This window comes from Stegastes partitus, unplaced genomic scaffold (assembly GCF_000690725.1).
Source record: "Stegastes partitus isolate 25-593 unplaced genomic scaffold, Stegastes_partitus-1.0.2 Scaffold226, whole genome shotgun sequence".
In the NCBI taxonomy this organism is placed as follows: Eukaryota; Metazoa; Chordata; class Actinopteri; family Pomacentridae; genus Stegastes; species Stegastes partitus.
The window spans coordinates 583,905-597,766 of NW_007577957.1; the positions used below are offsets into that span (position 1 = coordinate 583,905).

Here is a 13,862-nt window from a genome sequence, read left to right on the forward strand (position 1 = left end):
GATATAAATTGGCAGATTTTGGACCTTCAGAACAAACCAAACTCACCGTTTCCAGGGCTGAACAAAACTAACAACCAGCTTCATTATTACTGTCCAGACATTTGCGGGGTGAGATATAAGAGGCACAAGTTAAACATCTTTTTTGCTGTTTTCTTTTCTGCAGAATTTTTTTTTCACCCAGATGCTTACAGGAGTCTTTGAGAATGGAGACACAATATTGTTGTGAACCAACCTTCTGCCTGTCTTAAACCTGCATGGGGACACTTTTGTCTCCCTTTATGTCTTCCTCTAAACACTGAGTTGCTGTTTTATCTGTAGCACCAGAAACCTTTCTTGAATCCCTGCTAGATTTTTTGCTCAGCTGTGGTGGCTCCGATCTTCAAACTGATCATCGCTAGTTGATGCATTGAGTTTAAAACTCTGCTAAACTGCAAAAATACTGAAAGATTTTTGATTGGTTCAATCAGACTTTTGTGAGCTCATCTGGCTTTAATGGATGTTCATTTCTATGTAAAAACCCCACACTCAAGCTTTAAAGGTTGCGGGGGGAGTCACTTTTGGAAAATTGAAGGTTTATCAGCATGACTCAAATCTAATGATGATACACTAGAAGTACAAAATTGTGGCTAATAAGCAGGTTTCTCGAAATGTCATAACTGCTTTTTTAACATTTCTTTATCAAAGAAGTGTTTGAATGGAATTTCTGACACCTCTGAGTGCTCTCAGGTGGACACTACAGAGACTCTGTTAATCCTGAAGTGCTGCATCTCGTTACTTATCGCCCAACGTACACGAGACGACGTCCGCAATACATCAGCTGATATATAGACGCCGGGCTGTAGTTACAGAAGAGACCGCGTCGGCTTTTGTTCGTAGTAATGAAGCGATACTTCACCTTGAAACAGTCTGCTGCGTGTTTTAGCGCATGACATTGGAGTTCTGTGGTGCATGAGGCGCTTTAGCTGCACAGATTACTTTGTTTGTAGCATAAACTCGTGGTCGGTGCTGCTCCGTTAACTGAAAGATAATCAGCAGTGTTCATTTTTACAATATTTTGTGAGTGTGAAACAGTTGGACAGTTATACATTAGAACACAAATCTCATTACACCAGAGGATGTGGCGCGCTGCAGCACTATTGATAGCAGGACTTTCAAGCAAATTACTGTAAAAGTCACATGCACACGGACACACACACACACACACACACGACAGCCAGAGGTGTGAAGCCGAGCTGACACAATTCAATATCTGCCCAAATATGTCTGTCCGGTTCCGGCCTTCCAGGGCTGCCCATTACTGTGGAAAGTGTAATTGTCCATGGCTTCACACACACACACACACACACACACACACACATCCACAACAACAACATGATCAATAGCACTATTTGTTCATTCAGTGCAGTGCTGATGTTATCAGGACAGTCAATAATCCCGCTGATGGGAATGTGGATGGTTACACTTGTGACGCTTTGTTGATGTTCTTTTATCAGAATGACAGAAGGATCATGTGTTGTTTTCAGAACATGTCACTTTTTTCTTTTTTTTTTTTTTACTGTAGATGTTTTGGGCTTTTTTCTACGAACAAATAAGACGTAAATAAAATCCATGGTGCATCGAGCATGATTTCCTGGAAAGAATTCTAGCGTGATTACTAGGAAATTAATCTTTATTGAGCTGTTATCAGAGCTGCTCAGGTCTGAGTATTACTGCTGGGTGAGGGGTGACACAATTTTGTTTTTTTAATTTTATTTTTTTTAACCTGACACTGCTGGCAAACAGCATCTTCGCCCCTTTCTTCCACCTGATAGTTTCACCCAGTTTCACAGACCTCTTTATGGAAATTGACAGTGATTGTCTTTACAGGGTTATCTCTAAAACATCTGGCAAAAATCCAACAAAGAACTACAAGTAATGAACAAATGCATCAGTCTGTGCCGCTCCAAATGGCTGGGGTGTGAAGCCAAACTTGATACGATGGGAGAAAAGAGGCCAAGATGTATCACAGATCCCAGGACAATAAAGTCTTGTATTGATTTGCCACAGATTCTCTGAAGCTACTGTGTTCTCTCTCCCATTAAACGCTGTTCAGCAGTAGATCATCTCATCTATGGGACAGCTGCAGTGAGGACACGTTGGCCATGAAAGGTTAGAAAACCACAGGACGTTTGTTGATTTTAAGACCTTTGCACATGACACAGGCAGCGTTTTACATCAGATTCGAACTGAAGCGAGCGAGTGCACGCCATTGCATGAGAGCTACAGTATGAGGACACTGTACAGCCAGACTGTGATAGATGATCATGTGGCCAATCGTGGCTCCCCAGGGGTCTGTGATTTAATGGATTCACTAGTGTAGGCCAGCACAGAGCTGTTTAACAGCTTAACAGATGGATCACTGTTTCTTCCTTGCTCTTTAATTAAGGAGCAGTATTTACTGTCACAAAGGTGATGGCTGCTGATTCCATTGGCTGCTCAGGCCAATACTGCAACTGTGTGTGAGTTGTGTTTGTTTAAAAGGTTCATCTCTCAGAGTTAATGCGGTGAGCTCATGTGCTCTCTATGTTCTCTCTTTTTTTTATTCTTCGGTTTCATTCACAGAACAAGACCCGATACTGACTCATTGTCATTCTGCTCACTGAGAGCGTCTTGGGACAAAAGCCATATCAAGGAATCACATTAACATTTTCTTTCACCATTTATTAATTCACCAAATACAGTGAAAATGGCATCATAATATACAATGACTCATTCTTAGAATGTCATGACATTTTTGTTGCTTTTTTGCTTCATAAAACAATGTTTCATTATTGAAAATATTAAGGTTTCATGCACAACAAACCATATCCAGTTTCTTTAAAATAATGGTACAAAATAAACAAAATTAAAAAACAAAAAACTGTAATGTCCAAAATCGGTCAAATAACAACGTGTTATTTGAGGATACTCGTAAACAGTGCAATATACTCTAAAACTGCCATTTTCTAACAAATTCATCAACGAAGCTCAAGTCACAGTATACGATTTCTTAATAATAGTTTAACATTGATGTGTGCAAAAACCCCAGACACATTCAGTTAGTCTTTAAAAAACGTCCGACATCTGATATAGAATGAGACCAGTCCACCGAAAATCTTAGCTTCGCCTCCATGAAGCCTAGTCTCATTCTGTATATCCTCTCTGAAGTACAAATATTTTTGTTGATGAATTGTAAGACGATAGACTAGCATATAATTTAAATAACAAATATTTAGATATAAAAATACAAATATGACTTTTGTTAAAAAGAAGCGTGCCAGGGTAAGAGTGGTGGCACCTGCGTTGGCACCGGAGTGACAGTTCATGCAAATAGATGGAGAAAAACCTTTTAAAATCCATAGAGGACGAAACACAAATAATCGCAAAAAAATGAAAATATCCAAATTATAGAAAGCTTGTTTTTTTTTTTTCCATCAATTTCATGACTATTATTTAAAACATTTACTATAATCTCCACATTATCTGCTGGCCTCTGTAGATATCTGAGCATTTTTAAAAATGCAAGGAAAAAAAAAAAGATATGTGCAGGTGTAAATCAGCTACATGGAGGTGCCAGCCTGCACCTTTTAACCACTGATGGGTAATGCAAGAAGTAGAATGTAGCCTGTTTTTCAGCTTAACATGAGGCCTAATGCTGTATAAGTGCCAAAACAAATGGGATTCTACTACAGAAAATATTAACATTGCACCATCCTCGGATATATGTGTGTGTTTTTTACATACAATGGGTCTCCTCTATTTAGTAGATTGGAGAGTTTGGTTGGTCTGTTTTTTTTGTTTTTGTTTTTTTGTTTTTTTGAATTGTATTTTTAAAAAAGCATTAGCAGCAACAGGAATGCATTGGATCAGTGCTGAAAGGACAGCTCCCTTGAATGCACCGTCGCTGACTGAATCAACAAAGCAAAGCCTAAAGGAGAGAGGAGGGGGGAGGGAGGGAAAGGGGGGACGTCTGAGAGCTTAGCCTACCTACTGTACAACTTATTGAAATAGGGCTGGGATTTAACTTCACCCTCTAGTTGCAGTATTTTGTTGCTTACAGCGCTTTTTGGGAAAAAAAAAAGAAGAAGAAGAAAAAAAAGAAACAAGAGAGATGGTCGTGGAGTAATGACAAGTTCATCCATCATTAAAGTCAGCAGAGGTTGAGATACAGAGCAGAGTGTCCGCCATCTCAACATCTTGCTGCGCAGCAGGAGTTAAAATCGGGATTCGTTTGGAGAATTGCCAGCAATCCCATGATAAATCTTGGTCTTTTTCCAGAGTCTCTTCCTCCTCCTCATCCTCCTCCTCCTCCTCTTCACTCTTTCTTCTTCTTCTTCTTCTTCCTCCTCTTCACATCTCTTCATTTAAGCCATTTTCCCCCTTCATCTTCCTCTTTGCCATTTTCTTTTTTCTCTCTCTCCCCATTTCACCATCATCCCGTCCTTTCGCTTCGTGCCGTCGATTTTTTTTCTCCCTGCAATCCTCGAACATGCACAGCCGACAAGTGCTTCAAATCGGTGATCAAAATTAAAAAAGTCTGCAAGGCATCGCTCGTGTTTAAACGCCGGGTGAAGACTTGTCCGTCATCCCCTTCAGGACCTCGTCTATTCGGTCGTCCTCGATGACCACTGTGGAGAGAGAGAGAGCAAGAGAGAGAGAGAGAGAGAGAGAGAGGAGAAGAAGGGATGTTTACTGACACCATGACAGCTGAGAACCCCAACGGGGGCCAACACGTAACATGTTTTTATTTATTGCTGTTGCAAATCACGATTTCTTTCACCACAACCTGATTTTTACGCACAGAAAAAGGGGACAACGTGTCGCACCAAACTAAGTGCGCGTAAATGTGGCCGTGGCGCGGCTGCAGGTGGAGAAATAAATAAATAAATAACAAAGCACTAGTGCAAATCCTCCACCATCGATCGTGCCGTGGTGGAAAACAACTCGTTCCCCTGTAATGGCGACCAGCCAGGCTTTTATCTTATTGTTTGATGAGTGCAACGCGGGGTGTGTCCTTTGCACGAAAGATCTTTTTTTTTTTCTTTTTCTAGTGCGTAAATGTAAACAGTTTGTCATCCAAAACTCGACCCTCGGATCAGGAACACTGTGGTGCATTCTCAAAGCAACAAATATTGGAAATTGAATGGCTTAGAATAAAAGATGGTGATGATTATATTCACTGGACTCATTATTCATCTACTTAACACACTGCAGGTTTTTGCGTATTTGGCTCATTTTGCACCACATTAATAACTGCGCTCCTGCGTCAGTTATAATAATAATAAGAAGAATAATAAATCCTTCATTTTATTAAACCATCCTTTACCTCGCTTGGCTCTGCCGATCTGTCCAAGCTTTGGGGGTCTTTTCGCCTGCGACGCAGCGAAAAAGGCGCTTGTGTCCTGCAGTCCGCAGCTAAAGGACATCTGACTGACCTCGCTGTCCGCCCCGTAGCCGTTCATTTTCCCCTCGTTGTATGGCAGCACCTCGGACATTGTGGCACGACAGAGAAGGATCACCAAGCCCTATGGAGAGGGTTTTTCTTTCGAGAAGAAAAACAAAAAGTAGATAAAAAAGTCTTCCTCGAGTTGGAGACGTGTGCGCAGTGCAGCCGTAGGTTCCTCTTTGTGCAGCGGTTGGTGCGTCTCCTGCTGGGATCCTCTTTGAGCGTAACTGGATGAGGGGCCGCCGTGCGAGTGTGTGTGAGGTCCGGCTGCTGCTGTGGTCTCTCTGTGCTCTCTAGATGTGTTTGCAGCTGCAGAGAAAGACCGTAGTGTGTATGTATGTGTGTGCGTGAGAGAGTGAGTGAGAGAGAGGAGGGAGAGAGAGAGAGAGAGGAGAGAGAGAGAGAGAGAGCTGCGTTCGCCTGCGTTGCTGGCTGATGTCTGGCGAGGGAAGTGGGAGATCCCGGGATCATAAAGGAAACCCAGGCAGAACGGTGAAGTCATCCATCCGGGTTTGAAGCGCGAGTGTGTGTGTGTGTGTTTGTGTGTGAATATGTGTGAGTTTAGGGGACTCCGAGAGGGAGAGGAGCAAGAGCGACACCAACAGGCGAGAGGTGGAAATAACTTTGAGGCCTGAGCACGCAGGTTTTTGACTTTTACTGTCTTTTGTGTGTATAGTAAACATCAAGGCAGATCTCAGCTTTATATTTGAAGCCAAAGGAATCATAACAGGCATCATAAAGGCATGAGCAAGGAGATTAGTCCTGCAGCTAATGATTGTTTTATATCGTAGATTTACTCATCGATTAGTTGTTTGGTGTCATATCTACTTGTCATGGTGAAGAGGAAGCTGAGCTAGAAGGCAAAGTCCTCGATTTAACAGTCTGTCTAAGTTCCAGCTCTCACCTACAGTCATGAGCTTTGGGTAGTGATCGAAAGAATGAGATGCAAGTGATTGGAATGAGCTTTTCTCTCCAGGGTGGCTAGGCTCTGTTTTAAAATACATGTCCACAGGATCCATCACTTTAATTCTTCCCTTTAAGCAGCTGTGGAATGCATTTTGGTGGCACCGCAATGCATTTTCAGAGACAGAGAGTTGCTAAGTTGAGTTTACAAATGATGAGCCACCGTTCCAGGCCTTCCCAGAAAACCTTGAAACCAACCGTTTGCAATCTCCAGTGAAGAAAGTTTCAGCAAATGCATTGCTTATCTCTTGCCTTAAAGTTTTCAGAAACATGTTGTAGTGGTGTGTTTGCAAAGTTTCCAGACAAGCACCATGTTGGTCCACTTTAAGATCCAAGCCTTTGGGTGAATTGCTCTTCCAACCCAGTGCAGCCGTTGTTTGCGCGGCTGCAGGAGGGTGAAGGTTGTTTTCCTGTCAATCATCTGTCCTGACACTGCCCAGTTGTACGACCACCGAGCATCCAGCGTTGGGAAGTGGCGCGACCCCATCACATCTAAAAAAAACGCCCCTGTGGACACGTATCATTAGACACAGGGTGAGGAGCCTTGACATCCGGAGGGAGCTTGGAGGAGAGTTGCTGCCAGCTGACTGAGTTGGTTCAGACATCTGATTAGGGTTCCTCCTGGGTGTCTTCCTTTGTAAGTTTTCCGGGCAACTGGGAGGAGACCTTGAGGTAGACCCAGAACTTGGTGGAGGGATCACATAACTCACCTGGCCTGGGAACACATTAGGAACCCCCCAGGAGGAACTGGAAAATGCTGTTCGGTAGAGGGATGTCTTGATTGATCTGTTTAGCCTGCATGAGGAAGTGCAAGGAAATCCGATGAGTGGCTAGCTTGGTATACAGAATGTAAGAAAAGGCCGATCAGTGTTTACTAAAGACCAAATAGACATCCTCCATCGTCTTGTTTTGTCCATAACCCAAAGATTTAGCTTACTGTCACTGAGAAGGAAAGATTTAAGAAACTGGAATGTAAAAACTCGGAACATTTCTTCCTTAAAAAAATACTCAAACTAACTAATCAATGATCAAAACAGTTGGTTGTTAGTAGTTGGCATCTAATTGAACAAACTGTTACAGCTCTACAAACAATATTTCTTTCTTTCCTTAGTGGACAGCACTGGAAGTAAAGATGTTTCCTGAGGTGTAGTACTGAAATGAAATGTAAGCTAATTGCTCTTTGCTTGAGTACACCAGGTTGAGTTGCTGGTTTCCTTCAACTTCAGCTTTTGAACAGAAAGTCTCACGTTATCTTCAAATAATCATTGATAGGATGCGGAGTCGATGACAACAAGCTGCCCAAACCCCAAGGCACCAAAGTGGCCCCCAAAGCAGAATCCATTTCCATCACCGTGCTTCACAGTTGGCATGAGGTTCGTCTCCTGAACAGCTGTTTTTGGTCACACACGTGTTTTCTGTTACTGTGACCAGATACCTTTATCTTAGAGTCATCTGTCCGGACCATATTGTTCCAAAAGGCCTGGTTTTTTATTTTTTTTCTAATGTAATGTACTAATAGCAAATGATTTTCCTGGCACACCTCTCATTCAGGTAATGTTTTTGCTATCTCTTTCTTATTGTAGATTGATGTTCTTTTTGTAAACAACTGAATTTGCTGGGGGCTGCAGGGTGGCGCAGTTGGTAGCACTGTTGCCTCGCAAGAAGGTCGCCGGTTCGCGTCCCGGTGGGGGCACCGGAATCTTTCTGTTCAGTTTGCATGTTCTCCCCGGGTTCTCTCCGGGTTCTCCAGCTTCCTCTCACACAGTCCAAAAACATGTTGAGGCTAATTGGTGATTCTAAATTGTCCGTAGGTGTGACTGTGAGTGTGCTTGGTTGTCTGTCTCTAAGTGTAGCCCTGCGATGGACTGGCGACCTGTCCAGGGTGTCCCCTGCCTTTGCCCTAAGTCGGCTGGGATAGACTCCAACCCCCCCGCGACCCTCGTGAGGTCGCATAGGTGCATAGATGATGGATGGATGAATGAATTTGCTGGTGTGACCAGTTCACCTCTTACACCTTAAGGAGGTTCTAACCGTTGTCACCTAATCTGAAACCCCAGATTCTAACCTGATGGATATAACACTGTGTAATTAGTCTGAAAAGAAAACCTTTCTCTGTTGGGCACTGTTTTCAAAAGAAACAAGTTCTTGTTTAAATATGTTGAGAAAGTCAGCAAGTTGGGCTGCAAGGTGGATAAGTGGTTGGCACCGTCACCTCACAGCTAGAAGATGAGGACACCCGGGATCTTTCTGAGTGGAGTTTGCATGTTCTCCCCATGCAGCATGAGTTCTCTGTGGGTTCCCCCCACAGTCCAAAAACATACTGAGGTCAACTGGTGATTCTAAGTTGTCCGCGACCCTAGTGAGGATGAAGCGGTGTATAGATAATGAATGGATGGAAGTCAGCAAGTTATATATAAGTATATTTCTTGGGGGAAGATGGTACATTTTACTGGACAGTCTCTGAGCTGTTTACAGATCAGTATTTCATATACAAAACAAGTGATGAATTTATGGACTATTATGTGTCATTATGGATTCAACTATGTATCTATGACATGTTATTCCTTTACATATATAATATACACAATAGTAGAGTATGCTGATATGTGAAGGCTATAACAGAGTCAGGGACAAAGAAAAAAACAAAACACAAAATAAAATATGAATAAAAACAAAATATATCCAGTTAACACGATATTAAATTAAAGAGCCCCTCAGCTCTAACATTTACACACATCCTATACAGTAAAGGTCAAAGCATAAAGTCTTCCGTGGCTCTCAGGGAGAACATAAAATAAAAATTGCCTGATAGTGTCACTGGGCTTATCTCGTTTTGGAGTGAGAGGCTAAAGCCTGCATCATAAACCGGGACATTTTCCTGGCAGAGAGCGAGTCAGTTAAAAGTGTCGGCTGCTTTGTGGGAAGTGAAGGTTCTAGATTTTTGGGAGCTTAAGCAAAATAAACTAGAACTTTGCTTCTGTTTCTTTGATTTTAGCCATTCTTAAAAAAAATAAATAAAAAATCTGTCTTGTGAGCAGCTCAACTTTAAGAAAGTGCAACAATTTATCATCAGAGGATCAGTGTTCAGTCTTCTGGTGGCATAAAGAGCTACACACACAAATGCATGAATAAAAGAGATAACTCTAAAATTGGAAACAATAAATTATTATAGCTCTATATAAGCATTTAATTTAAAGAACAGCACAAAAACTAGTGATTTTACATTATATCATTATACTTTGTTGACTTTCTACAAGAAATATTACAACTTCAAGAAGTAGCTGTAATAAAAAAAAAAAACCTTGATTATATATAGAGTATATTTTTAATATTAAACTTACAGAATGTACAAGTTCATACATACATGTGACAAGGACCTATATTATGTGGGCCACCAGAAAATATGTGAATGGCTCATTTGAGCACCGTGGAAAGAGTTTCTACATCGGCTACATTTGAGAAGACATCATTCCTTACTGTATTTTTATTTATTTTTTTCTTGTCCTGGCAGCATGTGTTACAGCACCCTGTTCTCATCCTGTTCTCATAACATATGGTGTCTCATAAAGAGCTGTACTGTCAGACAGCCTATTATTGGATCAAACCTGTCCCAACAATGTGGGCCAACTGACCTGCCTATAAACACGCGAAAACCTTTCCATTGAAGCAATGTTCCTCTGTTTTCGCAGCCAGTCTGCATAGCTGACCGGTGAAGCTCACTGTCTTGAGATGAAGGATGCTGGAAAGGCTCCTGGGCTTCCTGTGGGGATAAGTTGTGGGGCGGCCATGGAATGAAAGTGAAGCCAGCTTATGTCTGCTTTTTAGTTTCCCATAAAAACATGCACCACAGCCTATAACCGCCTGTAAAACAAGCCTCAGACGCAGATTCAACCCCCAAAAATATTTTTCTGTTGATGACAAAAAACAAGCAAAGACACTTATGATGTTGCTTAGTTGTTAAAATTTACCCAAGTTGCTCATTGCAACGAATTATCTTCAGTTACTCAATCATGATCACTCTCTAACAGGGATTCACACTCTGTGTATCATAAATCTGCCCCTCTGTCTGAATATAATTCCACTGGGATGACTCACAACGCTCCTCCTGCCCAATAAACTGCAGCCTCCAGCTGTCGACGAGCAGAGCTGTTGATTCATGCATCCAGGTTCAAGTGAGGGCCACAGATTTCACATGATGTCATCAGTCGGCGACAGAGTTGGAGGCTTTGGGGAAAAAAATCTGACCTGCTGCCCCACATGCTACCAGATGCTGCTTCATGTTTACTACTTAGGGCAGGAACATGCATAAATCACACCAACAGGGCGCTTATCTTCCTTACCTCTCCATTTAATGATACACTGCCTAGTACAGAATGGTTAACCCAGCTGGCTGGAGTGCAATAAGCCCTCATTTTGTCTGTCTCTGTTTGGTGCAATTGATCTTTCTGCATGCTGTAATTTCTCCTCCTCTGTCCCATCCTTTCTCTTTCTCCTTCTCTGCCTTGTTAGCAGGCAGCAGTTCTTAATGATCAGGCTCACTCAATCAGTCCCATCATCTCTGACAAGGGCACCCACCCCGAAGAAGAAGTGTGTGTGTGTGTGTGTGTGTGTGTGTGTGTGTGTGTGTGTGTGTGTGTGTGTGTGCTCTTGAAGCACTGCTTCCAATTACAAATGAATCACGGTGCTGAGTCACTCACCCCCCTCCCCATCTCTCCCCTTGAGCAGACCAAGCTCTGCTGAACTTACACACATACACATGTATATACACATTCTGTTCCTCCTTGAGGAACACTAGCTGAGGAAAAACACCAATAACAAGCCTCGAGCTAAGAGCCAGGATCAATTCAGCTCTTAGGATTTGTGTGTGTGTGTGTGTGTGTGTGTGTGTGTGTGTGTGTGTGTACGCACTGGCATTACTCCTGTTGTGGGGACATAAATGTGTTGACAGAGTCACACTGTGGGGATTTGCCTCCCTTTGTGGTGCAAAAAGCAAGTATGCATAGTGCAAATCATTACATTGTAGGCTCAAGGCTTTGTTCGGGGTTAGGCAAGTAGTGATTATACTTCGAGTTACGATATGTTTCTAGGAAATGACTATAAGTCAAAGTAATGACCTCTGAAGTGATGGAAACACATCTGTGTTTGTGTGTGAGAGAGAGAGCGAGCAGGTGTATATTTCAGGAAACTAAAAATGTAGCTGCAGAAAGAGGAGACGCACACCACCATCTGCAGTCGCTGACCAAATCAAAGCACTGTGTGTATCTGGGTTTCTCGTCATGAAGATTAATGCTGTTTGTTTTCCTGCATAAACATCCTCCACTAGATTGTGGGAACATTGGCAGAGCTCCTGCCCTTGGATCAGTGAGAAATAGAAACGCTCACAGCTGTAGAGTGCAGCAGGCTGATGCTACACAGAGGCTGCACTGTACGCTCTGCCTTCCACAACTCATTCACATGGGAGGCCAAAGCTGTGACCAGAGGTGCATGTTTCATGTTGCCCAGTGGTATATTGGTGGAGTCTGTGAGTGATTTTGAACTGAAACTTGTTACCGTGTTGTGTTGTTTAAGTCGAGTTTGTACATTTTGTTGGATTTGGATGGAGCGTTATGTCTTCCTTCCCCCAATTTCAATTGTAACTAATCAATATTTTATATCAGCAATGGAGTAAATTATTATGTGTAATGTTAAAAGCACCCATACTGACAATTTACCCAGCACTGCAGAGCACTGTTCTGGTTTTTTGGATTTGCAATTTCACTGTTCACATTTTGGTTCACTCTCACCACTCTTATCAGCATAATCTCCCTTCATGACAGGCAGTGCTGTGAGAGGAAATGCATTATAACCCACAGCACATTACTTGTCCAAAGCTGGTGAACATGGTGCAGCATTTAGAAGGTAAAGTGCCTGATATTTAACATAGGAGTTAGCAGAGACCAAAAACAAAGAAAATTAATATTGGACTTCCATTTGTCAGGTGGCCACGAAGACAACTTTCAATAAATGCTAATGGTGCTCCAGTTCTGCCTGCATGTGTAACCAGGCAACAGCTTGCTAACACATTTTCAATCAGGTGATTGTTGTGTCTCCAGCTTGCTGTGCTGCTCCCAAGTGGCCACCATTTAAATTAATACAATTTGAATATGTTTTTTTTCCCCCCACTGACCCCCAGGTTGAGAATCACAGCTCCACTGATATGTAGCTGTGAACATAGTTGAGATTTTTGTCTGCTGCACACAGAATGTAAATGACATCAAAAAGTCTGCCTTTCTGAAACAATGTTCCAGTTACTGTTAGTCATCACTGTGAACATTTCATTTAAACACTTGGAACTTGTTACGGAGCGTAACTTGGGCGCTGACAGATATTTCACTATTAAACTTTTAGATGTGTTCTGTACCATATTCAAAATTCGATTCTACTAAATTGGGTAGGCAGCAGAAATCATAAAACAAAAACTATCTGCGTGGTTAGGAGATATTTAGATTCTTTTCAGTTCAAGGTCCTCTGTCCATTTGTCTTTTGGTTTTTATTAAGAGGAACAAAAACCCTGATTTGAGTGATTGATCTATATAAAACCAATGTACTCTGCTTAAACTGAAAATCCAAACACAAATCTGACCGGTATGTATTTCCCTGTGATACTCTTCTCCTCGAGGGAGGGAGCACTCAGTTTGTTGATGAGAGGAGAAGCACTGCAGTCACACTGCTGTCAGAAAGTAGGTCACTTATCCCACGTTTCGCTGCTTGCCCAAAGCAGATGGGTGACAGCGGTAATTGGCATCCGGGACTATAGCACGGTGTGATGGTTCTCTCTCTCCTGAGGTGCCACATCTCTACCTTTTCCCCCGCTGTCTGCTGGATTGTCTGCTAAAGACGAGCTGGCAAACTGAGAGAGAGAGCGAGAGAAAAAAACAGCCCTCTGCCCCACCTCTTCCTATTTGGAATACAAGTACATAAGGTCACGGCGTGTCAGGGTTTCAAAGATCTATCAGAACTTTGTTTCTGCAGAGCTGGAGTTTCGCCATTTTCATTTTTACATTCTGTTGTGCTAAATACAGCATTTGTCTCCATCTGCTCCGGTTTGGCTGATCTGTGATACTTTCTGGATGCGAGACTTCGGCACAGAAAAGAATAAATATCACACCAACACTGAATACCTCTACAAAGATCAGCAGTGTAACAACAATGCCATTGCACCATCTGAGTGCATAATTCAGTATAAGGTTGAGATTATTTAAAATTGTAATTTTGACTTTATAAAAGATCAGATGAAGAGTCAGGAAATCCCCCAAAGTCATGACTGAGTAGGACACATATGTGTGCCCCAGATTATAGGGCGATCCATTGTCAAAACATTTGCCTCAAAACCGTCAACCTTGTGGTGACGCTGGAGGAAGTGAACACCAGAGTCATGAGGCTATATGAATGAAAA

General features: G+C 42.3%; 1 protein-coding gene across 1 annotated transcript; it reads right to left on the reverse strand.

Annotated features, from left to right (window-relative positions):
- Positions 1-2,679: 2,679 nt before the first annotated feature.
- On the reverse strand, positions 2,680-5,774 carry camk2n2a (calcium/calmodulin-dependent protein kinase II inhibitor 2a). The gene is made up of 2 exons (XM_008281212.1): positions 5,345-5,774; positions 2,680-4,646 (listed from the first exon to the last, which is right to left on the reverse strand). The coding sequence occupies exons 1-2, from the start codon at positions 5,511-5,513 to the stop codon at positions 4,576-4,578; spliced, it is 240 nt and encodes a 79-aa protein (XP_008279434.1). The 5' UTR covers positions 5,514-5,774; the 3' UTR covers positions 2,680-4,575.
- Between the last annotated feature and the right edge of the window lie 8,088 nt (positions 5,775-13,862).

Coding starts and splice junctions, on each gene's coding strand:
- camk2n2a (XM_008281212.1), bottom strand. CDS start 5,513: ATGTCCGAGGTGCTGCCATACAACGAGGGGAAAATGAACGGCTACGGG. Junction 4,647..5,344: donor GATCGGCAGAGCCAAGCGAG/GTAAAGGATGGT, acceptor CTCTCTCCACAG/TGGTCATCGAGGACGACCGA.